The sequence below is a fragment of the Stegastes partitus genome, unplaced genomic scaffold (assembly GCF_000690725.1).
Source record: "Stegastes partitus isolate 25-593 unplaced genomic scaffold, Stegastes_partitus-1.0.2 Scaffold988, whole genome shotgun sequence".
NCBI classification, from domain to species: domain Eukaryota; kingdom Metazoa; phylum Chordata; class Actinopteri; family Pomacentridae; genus Stegastes; species Stegastes partitus.
In genome coordinates this window covers 208,545-226,732 of record NW_007578719.1, presented here as the reverse complement: position 1 = coordinate 226,732, position 18,188 = coordinate 208,545, and the positions used below count along the sequence as shown (strand labels likewise).

At 40.4% G+C, this 18,188-nt stretch overlaps 1 protein-coding gene across 1 annotated transcript; it reads left to right on the top strand.

The window, feature by feature from the left end:
* Positions 1-12,718: 12,718 nt before the first annotated feature.
* LOC103366873 (parathyroid hormone-related protein-like) lies at positions 12,719-15,398 on the top strand. Its single transcript, XM_008294730.1, has 3 exons — positions 12,719-13,286; positions 13,476-13,594; positions 14,176-15,398. The coding sequence occupies exons 2-3, from the start codon at positions 13,476-13,478 to the stop codon at positions 14,564-14,566; spliced, it is 510 nt and encodes a 169-aa protein (XP_008292952.1). The 5' UTR covers positions 12,719-13,286; the 3' UTR covers positions 14,567-15,398.
* The last annotated feature ends 2,790 nt before the right edge of the window (positions 15,399-18,188 follow it).

Genomic DNA, 18,188 nt, shown 5'->3' with positions numbered 1-18,188 from the left:
CTGACTGCAGCAGCTCTTACTGCTGAAACGTTACCTCTCTGGGAGGTATGCTGACAGAATATGAAGCATGAAACTCTAACCCGAACGCAGTCAGATTCATGACAGCCAACATATGCAGCGATGAACTGAGACGTCAGATGCCATGTGAAAAGTGATGATTTCATTGTTTAAGTTCTGACCTTTGGAGAAAACATGATTGCAGTTGAGCTCCGCAAAACAGGACAATTTTCTCTTCAGCAACCCGTCTGTGGCTTTAGTGATTCTCTGACAGCATTTGGGCTGAAAACTGTTGATGTGTTCTCGAGTCAGTTGTGACTAGCCACTCTAATTCAATTATGGAAAAACCATTTCAAAACCTGATATTTAAGGAGGAGAAATAAGAGGTTATGCACATCATAAAAATGCACATTTCACCAGGTGTATTTTGGCTCTACTTTTTTATAAGAAGCCAATTTGGAGTTTTGAAGTGGTGTGTGTATGACAGGGATTATTTCTTGCTCTGTCTACCTGGATATAGCTGCCACCCATGATAGCTCAGTCTAAACTTTCACACAAACACACTCTCACACATTAGGGGTGGAGTACAGAGAGAAAACATGATTTGTGTATGGATGTCCGGCATGTGAACGCTTTGATTGATGGGCAGCTACAGAACACAGGCTGATCCTTATTAGAGGCAGACGGCTGCCAGCTCTGAGGGATGCGTGGGCATGTCCTCCCTGGTAAATGATCAGGTGTTTGACTGTCTGGTAGGAAGGAAGTCCTTATTAATGTTGAGGAGAAGGCCGAGGCTCAGCAACCTCAGGCATGCCTGCCCACACACACACACACACACACACACACACACACACACACACACACAGACACACACACACGCTCCCATCCAAACAGCACAGGCCGGCTCTCGCTGTGGTTCGTTACTGTACAGGAGGGCCGGTGTGCTCTTACACGAACAGTCCTGATTGGGAACAGATATCTACAGCTGTGGAGGTGTTAAAATAAATCTATCGACATCTTTTGCTATTTTTTTTCTCCCCCAGTGTGCTGTTTTTTTTTTTTCTGTCCCGGTCTTTGTTTCACCAAAAATACTTCATTCTGTATTTTTGGCCACTTGGGGCCAGTGGAGCATGCTGTAAATGCAAAATTGACAAATTAAAGTGGATAAAAGACAAATTAATAGTAGGGCTAAACATATACAAAATATATATATAAATATACTGTGCGATTATTTCGACAAAATTGTGGTAGGTGTTACAATTTTAGTTGTAAATGAAATATTTGTGTTTATTTTCCACTAATAAAAAAGATCTAAAAGTGATGATGTGATTTATGCTGCAGTCAGAACCAAATAAGCATGCTCCATTTACATATGGAGAATGGGTGGTTTGTTGGTTGGGACATCTCAATGCCCAATTTATAACGATATGTTCTCACACATTTGAACTTTTTCCAAAAAAATTGCAGCCCTTGAGATCTGGATATTGGTTAAATTTGAGATTAATTTTTTATTTTTTTTTTAAACATCTAGCAAACACTAAGACGCATTAGCATTCCAGTTGTGTTTCTTGGTTGCTCTGTGAATATAATTGCAATATTCACTGTATTTTTTGGGAAATGTCCTTATTCATTGTCTTGCCAAGAATTTAATCAGATGATTGATACCGCCCCCATGTTTGTTTGATCAACAAAGTTAGCTTAGCTTAGCATAAAGACAGAAAAAAGGGCAGCGCCACTACCCTGGCTGTCTCTGAAGATAAAAGAATCCACCTAAAAGCACCTCTATAACAGTGTGTCAAACAAATGAGATAGAAATCGCCAATTAGTGGGCGTACTTTCAAAAACATCAACAAACTGTCTTAAGGAAAAAAACTGCGGCTGTCAAATGTTCCACTATGTTCACGTTTGCCCGCTGTTTGCTGCTGGCCAGGTAGTGTATACTCAGGTTGTTAAGGCTGAAAACAGCTTCCTGCCGCTGATGTCGGAAAATCACTGATGAGAGTGGTGAGACTGAACAAAAACAGTCGAGTTCTGGGCCGTAAAACCAAAACAATGAGCTGAAAGACGCAGAAACGCTCCCTGGAGTCTGATCTTATTTCCCCGTGGGCTCATCACAATCAATCCCAAGAAGTCCCATTAATATAAAAGACTGATTTGTGCAGCTTTAAAGTCTGTATCTTTAAAACTTAGCAAAACACCCTTTTGAGCTTGGCGTGGGAATCCCCCCTTTTCCCTTCACTGACGTGGACAGAAATGCCAGCGACCTGTGAAACGAACACATCACACCTACACAGCCACTTCACTCCCACCATTAACACTGAACTTTAAGCGTCTACAACAGCTCTTTTCCCCCTGTAATCCATCTGCACCACAAAGCTCAGCCCTCCTTGGGGACAGTGTAATATAAACATGTTCAGCTTGCCTCAGTATTTCCAAAGCCACCCACACAAGCCATATCCCATCTGAGAGAAAGGGGATCGAGGTCTGAATCAGTGCTGCTTTATTTACAACTCTTACAAAACAAACTTTTAAAAGCTAATTCCCTTTTGCTCATGCAGCGGAGAGGCAATGAAAGCCCGGCCTTATGTTACAGGGTTGCGAGACCGTGGGCAGCACAAAACAAACAGTTGTGAGCGCTGCCTTCCTTCCTTTGCTTTACAAGGGGATGCAGATTGGAGAAATATGTTGGCTGTTGTGAGCAAATCCGCTTCATGGATTTAGACTGTTGGAAAACCACAGTCGGACAGAAAACAAGCTGCCTGGCCGGAGCCCATGTTTGAATTACGCTCTGTGTTGATTTATCTCCTGCCCAGAGTATGTAATCGAATGTCTAATGGACTCACTGTTCATTAGTAAATTAACACTTCTGAACATTTACATCATCAAGGCCGAGCACATGTTTTCAATTTATGAAAGAAAAAGTTATTTTAGAGCTTTTTGCTCAGAGGGTGGGGATATTTTTCTCTGTAGGAACCATTCTGAAAAATATAGAATTACAGAACAAGTTTCATCAACTGAAGGTCAGCGCGAGACCACAGCACCTCTAAACATGAGCCTTGTAAAGATTTAAAGGGAATGTTAGTGGCAACTTTAAAGGAGCAATCCATAAATGTGATATGAGCGGCTCAGTTAGCAGAACTTCATGTACATTTATACCTATTCTTGAACGTGCCACATAATGCATCAGTGTTTTTTTTTTTTTTCTTTACCAACTTTAGAGCTCAAACAATTGCGTTTTTATTGTTCCTGTCTGGATTTTTCGTCTCCACCTGATTTTGGTTAGTTACGCTGCTTTATTCTCTCACTGAGTGCACACTGTATCCATTAACAGCGTCCTCTCTCATTTAGTCATTTATAAGTGCTGCTCTCATTTATTGCGTCCCAATACTGAGATGACTGAGCTCATGTCATTTTAAATGTTTGTCTGTCTGTGTTTGGTGAAAAAAAAAAAAGAAATCCTCAGTAACAAAAGATGTGGCTGTCAGTAAAAGAACATGATGTCACTGTGCTCAGCTTCATAAACCGACTTGAAAGCATTTTCAATAAAACAACAAATCCCGTCTTTGAATGGTGCAGATTTAATAGATCATTTTAGAGTTCTGCTAAGGACTTCATACTGAAAGCTACAAGTTAATAACAACTCGTCAAACAGAACACATCACATCTCTATTTAGCAGTGAGCCTGACAATGAAGTGGTTTCTTCCCGCAGCAGTTTGGAGCTATTTGTTTCTCAATGTTTTTGTTTTCACCTGAAAGACAAATTATTCAAACCACAAACATATTTCTTAAACATCTTAAACAGTTATTCTCATTATTAATTACTCTACTTCATAGTAATTTTTTTGATTAACTGACTAATCTTTAATGTTTAGTAAAAAGGTTCATTACTGTTTTCTGAGGCACAAGATGATGTCAGACTGATTTTTTTTTGTCTGACCGCTTGACAAAAACAGAAATTCAGTTTACGAAGAAAAATCTTCCCGCTTTGAGAAAGTGGAATTAACAAACGTTTGGCATTACTGTGTTTTAAAAAATGGCTTTCATCAATTATCGAAACAGTTCTTTATTATTATGTTTTAGTTCCAGTCTTGGTGAAGCCAAAACATATTCAATCATTAGTAAGTACTCGAGTCTTTGTGGCAGTTTTCATGTGTGCAGCACAAGGCAACACTGTCAGTGTCTCCATGGAGAGACAATCTGTGCTGTTATTCCCATTTTTAAACTGTGTAACATTTTTCCTGGGACTGCCTCTGTCTGTGGCGGCCAGCTTTTCATTTGCTCTTCCTGTGTAGCCGTTCGAAATGACTATAAACACATTTGATTTCTGACATGTTCAGACAGCACGGCTTAACAGCTAGTTCCGGTCCACCATAACCTGGCCCGAACAGTCTACTTAAGATTTATCGTATGTAATCCACTTAAAAATCCTCTCATTGGGAATGTTTTATACACTTGCTTAATAGTGTATTCTGCTAGGTTTGAGCCTTCCTATTCTCTGGTTAACCTTGATATCCTCTCTCTGGTCTCAGGGCTTTAAAAAGTGTACAGTGTTCTCCAGTTCTCTTGGAGAAGCAGAAAATTGAGGAGGTGAAAACTGAGGCCTGGGAGTGCCGTGCCAGTCACTGTGCCCTGGTGAAAACGAAGCGGGTGGCCTCACTCGACGCAGGATAAAGCTGTCCAGAGGCTGCCTTCAGCATCCGTGTCTGTCTGCCAAGCACTGCTAGCATGTCCCAGGGCAGGCTGAGAGGACAAGACCGCTCAACAAGGCCTCTGCATTGAGTGCAGTCCATTTAAAATAACCTATGGATAAATAAATACAGGACCTAAGTTCACTGTACAGTAATTGGCCAGGAAACCAACAGAGACAAGCTCATTTACAGTAAATGGATCAGCTTTGAGTCGGTGAAGTGCACTTGGCTAACACCGTGCATTATAACGATTTGGAAATTTCAAGTGAAGCTTGTTTTTTTTTGTTTTTTTCTCTCGGTGTTTAAATATTCACACTGAAATGTCTCAGATATATTTTTTCACTGGGAAAACAAAACTGTATCTGTGTGTCAGAGCACAAGTAAATACGGCGCGGTGTTAAATATAGAAACATTACAGCCAGTGCTTATAGATGATGTAAGAGCAAATTAACACATGTAAGGAAAACAAGGAGTGTGGTCAATCCTGATATTAGGCTACTTCACTTTCTGCATGTAAACTTTTTTTTATTTTACTTTTCAAGGACATGAAGCACAGACACACAGACACACACACACACACATGCAAACACACACACACAAACTCACACACGGCGGTTAGTCTGGCCAACCTTGTTGACCCACTGGCTTAGCTGTGGTTGCACGCTGGACGCAAAGCACTCATTAACGATTTGAGCCTGCTCTTCACTTATGCAAACAAACAGACTCAGCCCGTCATTACCGTAACACCATGTGTGTGTGGTCTCCTCAATCAGGCCTCTATTGATTCTCCAATTTTCGCAGAGGCTGAGGCAACGCAAAAAAAACGGCACGATTTGTCAAGTGGGGGGAAGGACGTGGCGCATGCCGACTTGTGGCATGTTTCAAAATGGTTCACACACTGGCGGGCGCATTTTTCATCAGCCTCAAATATTGCACAGTAGTCGTTGCAGCGGGCAGGAGTCTGTTCCACAGGCAATGCCACGGCATCACCCCAAGCCACAAAACATAAAACACCACAGTAGGTTTTATGTCGCGTGTAAAATGCCATCGTAACCGAGAGCGCTTACCCCTCTCCACCAGCTCCACTTTCTGCCCCTCAGACAGAGCTATCTTTACATGGACGAGCAGTGCAGACTCTGACTGTAAGCTCTGCTGTGTGTGTTGCTTGGCAGCTGGGCAGAGGTTTATGGTAATGTTTTGGGTGATAGGTCAGGGGCAGGAGGGTGGTGGTCACTGGTGGCGGCTGTGTGGGGTTTCAGGCCACGTCCAGCTGGCCTGGGAGCTGCCTCTGAGGTCAGGAGAGTGAGAGGGGGGCATCAGACATTGGGCAGCTTGTGGTTTGAGTTTGGGGGGTGAGTAAGGAGTAAGGAGCCCACCTCCCCTCCCCACCCTTCCCTAGAGCCTGGAGCACAGGGCCACTGCAGAGAGTCAGGCACCCCACCATCAACATCTGCCAAGAGAGAAATGCTAATGTGGTGGGCACCTCATAAGGCCGGGTCAAAGACTCAAGCTTTGGACTTGTTTTTCTGCTTTTTGACTCACTCTGAATCACATCTAGGGCATGATCAAAGACGCAGTTTAATCACAAGATGAACAACATTGAAGGTTTTTACTAGAAACAAGCGCTAACATTGAATGGATGAGTGCAAAAACACTTCAGTTCAGATGAGAGTCGAGCTGTGCCAAGCAGGAATCATTTCATCTTAGAAATACATTTTACAGGCAGAATGTCCAATGGCAGATATTTCCTGTCTGAAAAATAATGATTTAATGTACCTGTGCTCTAGACTGAGTCTGGACAACATGCTTTTGTCCTGGTAGGACCTCCCCGACTCACTGTCTCCAGCAGCTTGACATTTATGGTTAACAAAAAAAAAAGAAAAATCGAGCTGTAAATAAGAAATCAGCCCCAAAGCACTACCTGAGTAGGATTATCATATATCAAGCAGCAGAAACAGAAACAGACAAATCTTGCAGCGACTTTCAGATCAAATAAATGCATGACGGAGGAGGCCATGTTTGGGTAACCCTGAGCAGGAATTAGGTAATGTTCAGGATGTACGCCTCTTAAAGTGTGGAGCGGTGACCCCACTCTGACATTCTGACTAAACAGCCCATTGTGCATTGTGGGTCAAAACCTGGAGGTCTGCATTTGTAGTTAGAAACAAACTCAACAGCCATGAATTCACACTAACCCTGATACAATGGACAGAAAGCTGTGAAATATTGTATTAAGTGTTTAATGGGTGAGAAATCTGTCAGTAGTTAAGACCTACAACCACAGTGTCAGTGGGATCCAGTTTTCTCTTTACTGAGGAAAAAGAGAGCATTCATGTTTTTGCCATTGTGTAAAGTCATGTCATCTTTTTTTAAAAAATACCAAATTAACACTATTTATTGGAATTCCTATTGTAACAGCAGAAATAACCAGATTTTCAACTTTGTGACTGACATATGCTGCATCGCATCTAATCCTAAAGATCATTTTATTCTACATGTTTCATTTAAAAAATTCACCAAAATTTAAATGTTTGCTCTACCAAGATTCTTTAAAAAACAAAAAAGTCTGCATTCCTCTGTGCAACAGTTAAGCCATAGGTGACTCAGCTGCGACCAAGTGTCAAATGGCAAAAATTCACAGACTTCTTGATTAAGCTGCCAGCAGTGTTTAAGTAAAGCAGATAGGAGACAAAGATGGTAACAAATTAAACATGTAAATAGTTAAATACCTTTAATAAGGGGTGCTATCCTTCTCCCTTCTCCCTATTAATACTTGTGCTTTAAAAATGTGGAGAAAACCTGAAAATAATCCGGGAATATTTTCATGTTAACAAGTGACAGGTTAGTTTTACGCCACAAATAAACAATGCAGTAAAGACCTTTTTTTACTGCACATGCGGATATAAAAGCTGTACTTCAGTGGAAATCTAAGACAACTGCAATTTAATATGCAAAATAAATTACTGTTTAAACAAAGTCAGCCGAAGTTCACAGCGTTTGAACTGCACTTACAAGCAGAAATGTCTATGCTGACAAATTTTCAGTGAATTTAATGAAGAGCTCTTTATCCTCTCTCCTCTATAACTCTTAAGCGTACAGGTTTAATGTGGCAAAACCTGCTCTTAAAAAAAGCAACACATTTTAAGCCCTAATAAACCACCGACCGAAAAGAAAACAGAGTGGATCAATTTAAAATTTCACCTCCGGAGCACGTATGAATAAAACTGTGCCTCTGTAGCAGAGCTGTTGAAAGTAGCTGAACCAGAAGAAGGTAAAGAGGAATAAAGAGCATTCCTGGGATGACAGTTATGATTGGTAGGTGTGAATGATTTGCAGAAAACTCTTCCAACTTCCCACAATACGACATTATAAAGCATGCTTCAAATGAACTAACTGAAACGGTCCGTACAGTAACTCACCGTTAAAAAACCATTAGGAGGGAAAAGCGCCTCTGCAAAAGTCATTTTTCAAGTGAGGTTTTCCAGGATAACAAACCTGAAGTTCTCATGTGAACAAATGGCTAAGCGATCAAAGCCCTGACTGCATCATAAAGAGACCATTATCAAATATACTTTAAAAACCTCAGATTTTGCTCCTTGCAGCTAAATATACAGCCACGTGTGACATTTGGGGTTTTGTGTAAGTTTGTTGAACCTCAAGTTTATTAAAAAATGCACTGAATTTGCTTTTAAAAACTTCTTTATGTCTTCACTTTACTGTAACGTTCAAATTCCACTTAAAGGGAGCGCAGTGGAGGGTTGCTGTGGAATAGTAATAAAATAACAGGGGACTCTGAGTGGGCCTGCTGTGGGAATTACCACTGACGTAGTGACACGGGCCGAATCGTAATGTGGTCGCTACGTACATAGTGACTCTGAATGTAACTCCACAACAAAAGCAGGAACTGTGGCAGCAACTTAAGCCAGGATTTATGACATAATAGGGTGGGCCAATACAGGAATGGATAAAACACATCTAAAAATAGACGCTGAACTCTGAATTTATACATGAAATGAGGGTGTTTCTCTGCATTTGGAGCTTGTACGAGTTGGTCGCTTAGAACAGGAGGGTACAATTCTTTTGAACCCGGGGTGGGTGGGTGTGTATATGTTCTGTACGTGTGAATGTGAAGTAGGTGCAGTGTGAAAAGGATGAAAAACGGACGGGAATACTGTTCTGTGTTGAGAGTGCAATTTAGCATGAATCAAAAGCAGCTTTCCTGGCTCCTGTTCCATACGCTGCAGTCTGCCAGGAAATGGGATTTTTTTCATATTTTTTTGCAGGTAAAGTCTTTGCAGAATGGAATCAGATGAGGTATTTTTTCCCCTACCGAATGTTAAAGTGTTGGAAGTTTGGGGCAGACTCGCTGGAAACAGAAGAAAGCTGAATTTCAGGGACAGCAGGAGGGTCTGCCATATATTTGTCCCAGCCCCAAACCCCTTCTGGACCCCCTTGCTGAATTGAATCATGACTGCTTGTAAAATACTGAGCCCTCTATTAAGTAATTTACCACCAACTGGTCTCCAGACTGGCCTGAAGTGATTCTACTAATCATCACTGCACATAGAAATAATTTATGGGTTTTATTCATGAGGAGAAATGCAAGTTATTCCAGCCAGTAAAAAACTTAGGTACAGCAACCACATAAATGACTTGGGATTTTGAATAGACTGTATTCATCTTCGTCATCTCACAAAAACTCTACATAATATAGCAATATCAACAGTTTAACAGTTAGAGTGGGTTTATTTATAAAGTATATAAATTACAGGGGAGATTTTATTTTATTTTTTTAAAAGCACATGTTTATAACACTTTTATTCAGTATTTTAGCAATCACCAAATCAATTTAACAATAATAGATGACTTTAAATGACTTTAAGCGTAGACAAGGTGGGTTTCAGAGTAAGTAACTGTTGAATAATAATACACAACATACCATAGTCTACAATAGGTTTTATGTAAAGAACAGGCATACTGCTGTGTTCTACCACAACCATCAAAAGAACATTATTACAAAGACCGACAACATTCAGCAATAAAGTGATTCAAAAGTCTTAAAACTTAACAGAAATGGACGACCAATGTTCTGTAGAAACTGCATGTCAGTTAGTCGGAGAGCAAGATCTAATCCAACCCTATAGTGTATTGTTATACTAGAACCTTTGTCATTGTGTATCCAGCAACACCAGAGCTACTCATGCTAACATTCAGAGCAATGCTAAGTTGCTTTGTTTGACATGTTCACCGACTTAGTATTTTAGCATGCTGGCATTTGCTAATTAGCACACAATTCTAAATATAGTTGAGGCTCATGGAAATGTCATTAGTTTTAGAGGTATGTGGTTCTTGAAGACGTTTCACCCCTGATCCAAGATGTTCTTTTAGTTCCAGCTGACTGATGGGGAGTCCCAGATATATATCAACCAGCATGGCTGGTGGTGCATTAAGTTGGGTTGGGGGAGGATGATATACATCTGGGTCTTCCACAGAACTGAAGAACCCTTTTGGATGAGATCTTCAAGAACCAAAAAAAGTGAGGTCCAGCTGTCTTATACTGAAGTTCTCAGGATTACCGTGACCTACATTACTGAGTATCTACACAGACATAAAGCAAAGTATTGAACGACGTGGCACATTAACTTGATGATGGAGGTTGAGGAAAGTCAAGGTAAGTTATTGCAGTTCACCCTGAGGGGAACATGAATGTGTGTTCCAAACCTAATGGTAATCTATTCAATCATTGACAAGTGAAAAGACACTCAAAACCATAAATGTGAGTTACATGGTGCTGTTTGAGCAGGTTTTTCCTGGCTCAGAATGGACCTTTGGGATGTGACTATGCACAACCGTAAGCATGATCCATAAAGGAGACACGTCAGTGTCACCATTTTTGACAGAAATCTGTGCATTTTCCTGTTTTCTTCGACTATTTGATAAGAAGAAACATCAATTATCCACGAGTAACTGAAACCACAATCAACAAAACTTGCTAAAAATTGCTATCTTCATTCTCAATTCTTACTATTTTGGCGGTGTTGATTTTCCTTTGGCATTGGTTGAAACCTCTCTGGGGGGCGCCAAAAATTCCTCCACGCAGGAAAAACCCTGTAGAGGAAATATGAGAGAATCACTAAAGTTGGGATTCAGTCTCCGGGAGTCATGAAAGTCTGTACACAATTTTATGGTAATCCATTTACCAGTTGTTGAGCTATTTCAGTCTGGACCAAAGCAGTGAATCAACCAAGTCACAGACTGATATTGCCACTTCTAGACCAAACAGTATGGATAAAAACACTAATAAACCGTCTAATAGGCTTTGAGTTAGGGATAGTGTTAAGTATGACAGTTCATGACCCAGAAATGAATCACAGGAACATTTAACTAGGCTGTGAACAATGTGCTACCAGTGAGGAACTCATACGAACCCTGATTGCAACATTGCTCGCTTTCATTTGTGTTCAATTACATTTTCTGCAGTGATCAGTTTCAACAAGCCCAAAAACAACATGTTCACATTGTACCAAACAGGAATGTTGTTGACAGAACTTGCCAAATGTACGATTCGAGTTTCACAGTTGGAGGAAAAAGCAGAGTTTACAGCTCAATGAAAGTGAAACATTACAGACTGCAAGTATTTTTTACATAGGACAACATATTTTTTGCCAAACTGGTGGCGCTTCTAGCACTTTGGTCCAGACTGAAATAATCTTAACAGCTATTGGACAGTTGTTAAATTTTGTGCAGATATCAATGGTGACGGGGTGATGAACCTGCTGACTTTGAGCATTCAACTAGTGCCGCAATGAAGTAAACCTTTGCAGAGCCGCTAGTGTGGCTTCGTTTTTTGGTTGAAGACTATTTCGGGGGTATTTTTGACCTTATTGGATCATCAACAATGAAGAGGCAGACAGAAAACTTGTGGAGAGAGGGTGAAGTATGATATTTAACACAGGTTCCAGGTAGGCATTGGTAATACGCATTAAAAAAGGAATTGTCCTGCAAGGATGCACATTTGGAGTCAATGTGGACTGATATATTTGATAAAATGCAAGTGTGTCTGTTACTTTAGATGTTATTTTTAAAAACACTTTCTATTTGGATGGACCTGAAGTCTGGTTAAAGTTGTTTTCACACGTCACATCAGTTTCAAAATTACTGAAAAATCGTGAGAGGAACTGACTGCCATTGCAACTATAGTATCTAACTGTATAACATAACATTAATCCTTTCAATATTCACATTTATTATGATTTGCAAAATGTGTGCAAAATCACACATAAAGTAACCAAGGTACTTTTAAAAGGAGTTAATCATGTTTGACTGTAAAAAATTACATTATATTAAAAAATAATCACTTCTCGTTGCATCCTTGACCACACTGAAGTGTGCAGCACTCTGTCAATCAATATGACACCAAAAATACATCCACTTTTAGCCATGAGCCTGCTGAGCTGTAACATGTGCATTTATAACATTTTCAGTAAATCTACATGACGCTGAAGACTGAACATCTAAACATACACGGTGAACCTGGGTTTGTATACAGCTGCCTCAATCATAGCTCTCTGCTCTCCTTATTAGCTGAATGTCAGAGATACCTCAGAAGCCACTGTAACCATTCGGTGGTGAGCTGGTTTGCTGAGGCAGAGTGGAGGCGAATTGAATGGTCTGCAGTGAGAGGCTGTGGGTTGGGTTTCTCTGAGGTTATGGTCATTCTCCCCTGGGAAAGTGGTTAGGCCTGGCTGTTTACTTTGGAGTAACCCTGCCCCTCCCCTTAAACTGTTCACTCTCTGCTTGGTAACCCATGATTACCGACGTTGGTGGACACCTGTCATTTCTGACCTCTTTATGAAAGAATTGTTAGCGTGCTTTCATTTGGAAAGGACAGCTGAATGAATTGAAACTGATCAAAAATCCAGCCACTGAGGAGTTCCCCTTCAGCGCGCTCTTTGTTTGCGTGGCCGTCTGGATGTTGCGCGGCCACCAGCTTCATGTCACAGCAGGTGTGTGTGAAGGGTTGAGGGGAGGGAGAGAGGTGAGGGTTGGGAGGTTGGGCAGGGTGTTAGGACTGGACTTAATGGGTAGGGGCTGAGGTAGTGCATGCATCTTCACCCAAAGAGGAGTTTGACTTTCTCTCAGTGCCTCTCTCTCAGACAGACTCACACAGGCTCGCTCACAGTGCTGGACTGAAAAAGCCTCTCAGCTCTGCTCTCCAGCTTTGGCCACCAGAGATGATGCTTCAGTGTTGCTCTTCATGATTTTCCTGCAGGACTGAGTGGAGTGGCAGCTCTGCAGCTGATGGGCTGCTGCTCTTTCTATCTTTATCCCTCTTTTAATTTGGACACTGGGGAGAAATAAATAGCTCAACACACACTGTTGGGAGGCAAATGAATGGAGCAGACTCGCAGGGGATTTCCCTAGGCTGCATTTGCACCAATGGACCTGGACACAAGTTCTGAACGGGCCAAATTGTATTTGGCCAAATAATTTCTGTTATTATTTTGTAAATTTTTATTTTTTTCCATTTTTTTTGTGCAACAAGATCAAAAAGATCGCAGCTTTTTGTGGATTTTTACTGGGGAAAGAAATCACACCATGTAAGTTGAAATCTCTTCTTCATTTACATAAACTGTTTACTGCTTGGGAATATCAAATACTCAAAAACTATCTAATTTTTCCGCCAAAAACAGCTATTAAAAAGCAGATACACAGCTAAGCATTATTTTAATGAGCAAAATCTTACTTAGTTTATCAAAGTGACTGATAATATTCATTGTGTCCTTCAGATGTTTGGCTCAAGGATGTGCTCTATAGTCATGCTTCATCAGTGGAGTCTGGCTGTGTTCTTGCTGTGTTCCCCAGTGACACTTGATGGGAGACCAGTTGATGCACTTAGTAGCAGAACGTGAGTTACTTCAAGAGTCATTTTGGAAAGTTTTTTTGGGGGAAAAAAAGCATGCAAAATGTACTTAAAAATGGCAGGTTGATAAAAAAAAAGAAAAGATAAGCCAAAGAAAGATTCCATTTTCTATTTTTTTTTTATTTAAAAAACACCACGACAGTTTACCTGGACGTGTTAAAATAAGGAGGTTTTCTCTGTTTTAGTCTTAAACTCAGATTAGTGACAGCTCTCACACTTGTTTATGCTGCCACCTACTGTACTGAGGTTTCCTGAAGCCTGACCTTAAATTTCAGCTGCCACCACTTCTAAAACCATTCCCTACATAAACTCACCACTGTGGTGTCACATAAAATTCCAACATGGGTTAAAACAACAACAACAACAAAAAAGAGAATTATGAGAATTGGCTGGCAACAGACATTATAACAGGTTTTGAAAATCTAGAAATAAGAAATATGTGCTGCCTTCATACAGGTTTTGGCTTTAAGATGCTAATATCTAATCTCAAAATGTTTTTTTTTTTGCTTTATTTTCTGTTTGTAGTACATGTTAATCTGACTCTGTGTCACTTTTTCTGCTGTCAGGAGGAGGTCAGTGAGCCACGCCCAGCTGATGCACGATAAAGGTCGCTCCCTGCAGGAGTTCAAGCGTCGTATGTGGCTACAGGAGCTGCTGGAGGAGGTGCACACGGCCGACGAACGCGCGCCACCTGTGCAGAGCAGAACGCCGAGCCAGACCTTCAGTGGAAATGCTCTACACCAGAAGCCCCCAGGGGCCACCAAGGACCTCCCAGACAGGTTCAGGCTGGATAGGGAGGGCACTAACCTCCCCCAGGAGACCAACAAGGCTCTGGCTTATAAGGACCAGCCACTAAAAGTTGCCACCAAGAGGAAAAAAAAGGTGAGGTTAGGCCGGCGCAGAGAGAATGACAAGAAGAGGAGGAGAGCGCGATCTGTGTCAACAAAGGGGCCATAAAGGACGCAGCACCCTGCAGGAGAGACCCCCAGTACCCGTCCTGTGGTACTGCACTAAGACGCTGACAGGCCTGACAGACTCGAACTGCTCCCGACTCGGTCACTTCAGATTACGGCCCCGGGGTTGTTGCTTGTATGATAAAAGTTTGCAACGTTTGTATGTTTGTCCTAAAACAATCCCACTTCCTGGAGTGTCACCACAACATCTTCTTAGATCCATATTTATTTGGAAAATCTTTACACCTCTGTAACCCTGATCGTCTTCAAAGCCATGGCATATATTGTAATTTCTAACCAGCACGAGTAGAGCATAGGAGGAAGTATTTATTTCTTATATATTAGAACTTCACAAAAACTGGGATGCTGAGTGGTCTGCTTTGGTTTGGCTCTCTATGTGTTGACTATCATGGACTTACAGTCACGACAAACTGTTCAATGATTACATCCGTTCAAATGGTTCTGCCATAATTTATTTCACTTTGAAAATGTATATTTATTTTGTGAATGTATCACGGTGCTGCTGACTAAATTCCATAATGCACTTTAGTTATATCCTGTAAATGTTCTTTTGTGGTTGAGTTCTACTTTGGTGATGCTTTTTTTTTTTTTTGATGGTCCTGGTTTCCGTTCCCTCCTTAGATCCCTCATGGACTTGTAACTTATTGGATGCTTCGTCAAACCCACTCCCATCATTTTGCATTTATAGTTTATTTTTATAGAATAAGCCCAAGTCAGGGGCTATCAGACTCCTATAATGTTCTGCACTTGCACTGAGGGCATACTGTACAGGTTTCCAGTTAATCAAACATTAAAAATTGTAGCCATTAGAGAGACTCTGATTCACGGCGTCTTTATTCAACACAAACACGACATGCAGCATTTATGACAGGAGCTAGAATGACTTGTTGAGTAATCCAGTCAACGGAGAATCAAGCAGCAGCAACTATTGATATTAATGCTTGATTGTTAGTTATTTTTCATTATTCGAAAATTCTTTTAAATGTCTTTTGTGGAGTTAAAGGGATTATCTTTAGATTGTGGATAGTGAAAGAAAAAAAAAACGTTTGAGGAAGTTGCTTTGATCATTGGAATTGGAATGATTTTTTTCACAATATTTTATTGTGTTTTCACTGAAATTTTTGAGAACAAATTATAATATTAATGTTAAAGTTAGCACAAATGAGAGTAGACGTCAGAAACTTAAAATAACTTGGGTGGAACTGAACCCCTTGTAATAACAGACATAGAACGGTTGAACTAAAGACGACACATGGATTAGAGGAGAAACATCTTCAAGAACTAATGACAGAAGTCCACTGAATGTTTTCTATAATCTAAAACTGGACGTTGATATGGAGGAGACTAAGGCTGCTCATTTTAATTATCTGTTGATTTGTTGTTAACTGTTTTATCAATACAATGTCCAAAAATAACCAAACGCTGCCTGTTTAGTCCAAATAATACGACAAACTTGTATTCTTTTAACTATCATATAACAATATTATTGCTATACCAATCTTCACACGTGATAATGTAGAAAAAGCAAATGTTTGTCAATTTTGCAAGAAAAAAAGACCAATTACTAAATTATCAAAAATAAATTAATAAACAAAAGTCAGCAAATTGATTCATCAAATAATTATTTCACATTTATTGTGCATAAAGCAGGGATGTTCTGCTTTGAGAAAAGAGCAGTAAGTTTGACATGTGGGTCTAAACTGATTTTTAACAATTAGGCTGCAGTATGACAAAAACACATCAATGTTTTTGTTGACTTTTGACACGCACAGGACACTATGAAGCTGTTAATGTCCCACTTGAGATCACGTGACATTTTAACAGCCACTGAATGAAACGCTGGTAATGGAGGGGCTTCGCAAATGCATCAACGTCAGCTATATCCTGTGCTAAGAGCAGCAGTGTACACCATAGGCCATTAGCTGACAGAGTCATAAATGCTGTGGAAAGCCTGATAAAGCCACTGTTAGAAGGCTGCAGCTCATACTGAAGAAATCAATCAAACAATGGAGAGAAACATTAAAATCTCCACTGAGGGGGAGGAACAGAGAACGTAATCAATGGGCTGGACGTTTTTTTTTCTTTACAGACCGACTGTCTTAAGGTGGTTTGAGGTGTTGAGTTTAAAAAGTTAATCCTTTTTAGCATGAATAAAAAACAAACAAACAGCATCTTCATAGACTGAGGGGGAGGGCTGAGGGTCTATTTAGCATTTATAACCTCATAAAGACAGCATACAAACAATGATGAAATGCTTTAAAATGCACTAAATAGCAAGTGTTGTAGTGTAGTTGTAAAGAGATATAAGCACATTTAAAAATGTTTATAACTCCTTCTCCCCATGTGTGGTGTACAACAGTTGATAACACGGTATACACCAGTTGTAATTGTTTATCTATAAAGTAGTTTTAAACTGTTTTTTCAAGCATTTTGAAAATTTCAGTGACTTTTTAAATGTGCATAAACAGTTAATGCATCATTGCTACAACACAGTTAAGTGTATAAGTAAACTGCACTCCAAACTGTTATCAATCAAGTTACAAGATTTTTTCCCTTTAGATGTTATTTCTATTAGAATCAAATATATTGTGCAATTTGGCCCTGACGTCCTTAAGCTTGTTACTTTTACTCACCTCATTTGTTGTGGTGAGTAAAGTCTGTTAAGCTATATTTAGGTTATATATTTAAGCTATAATATCCATCCATCCATTATCTATACACCGCTTAATCCTCACTAGGGTCGCAGGGAGGCTGGAGCCTATCCCAGCTGACTTAGGGCGAAGGCAGGGGACACCCTGGACAGGTCACCAGTCTATCACAGGGCTACACTTAAAGACAGACAACCAAGCACACTCACATTCACACCTACGGATAATTTAGAATCACCAATTAACCTCAACATGTTTTTAGACTGTGGGAGGAAGCCGGAGAACCCGGAGAGAACCCCCGCTGCACGGGGAGAACATGCAAACTCCACTCAGAAAGATCCTGGGTGTCCTCACCGGGACGCAAACCGGTGACCTTCTTGCTGCGAGGCAACGATGCTAACCACCGAGCCACCTTGCAGCCCTAAGCTACAATATGTTTCACAGAATGTTTTTTTTTCTGTTCTGAACAGTTGCTTATCATTTTTGTACTTGAGATATTACATTAGTGGCACAAACACTACATCCCTGATTGAAAAGATGTTGAAAAATATATTCACAGCCACATACTTTTATCAGTACATGACTCAGGTTGACCAAGTTCTCTTTAAGACTTTGCTGGATCATTCCCTCAATAGGCTTTTTTCTATATGCAATTCCAAATACAGTGTTATGAGGCATTTATTAATAGTTAATGCAGTTATGAATGCTGTTATAGCTGTTTAAAAAGACCCTTATTATGTGCTTATAACACCCACAAGCAATAACAAGAAAACAGGTGCACACAAAGCATCGCTGTTTTTTCAGCAGCTGACCAGAGACCGTTTCTCTTTAAACCAAGTCAACCAGAATCAATGTGGCCCAGGTAATGTTTGCCTTTCTTCCCTTCACATCCAGCCATCACACTTTGTAATGAATCCTCAGAGGCTGCAACCTCTCACCTCTTCAGTCCATTTTCAC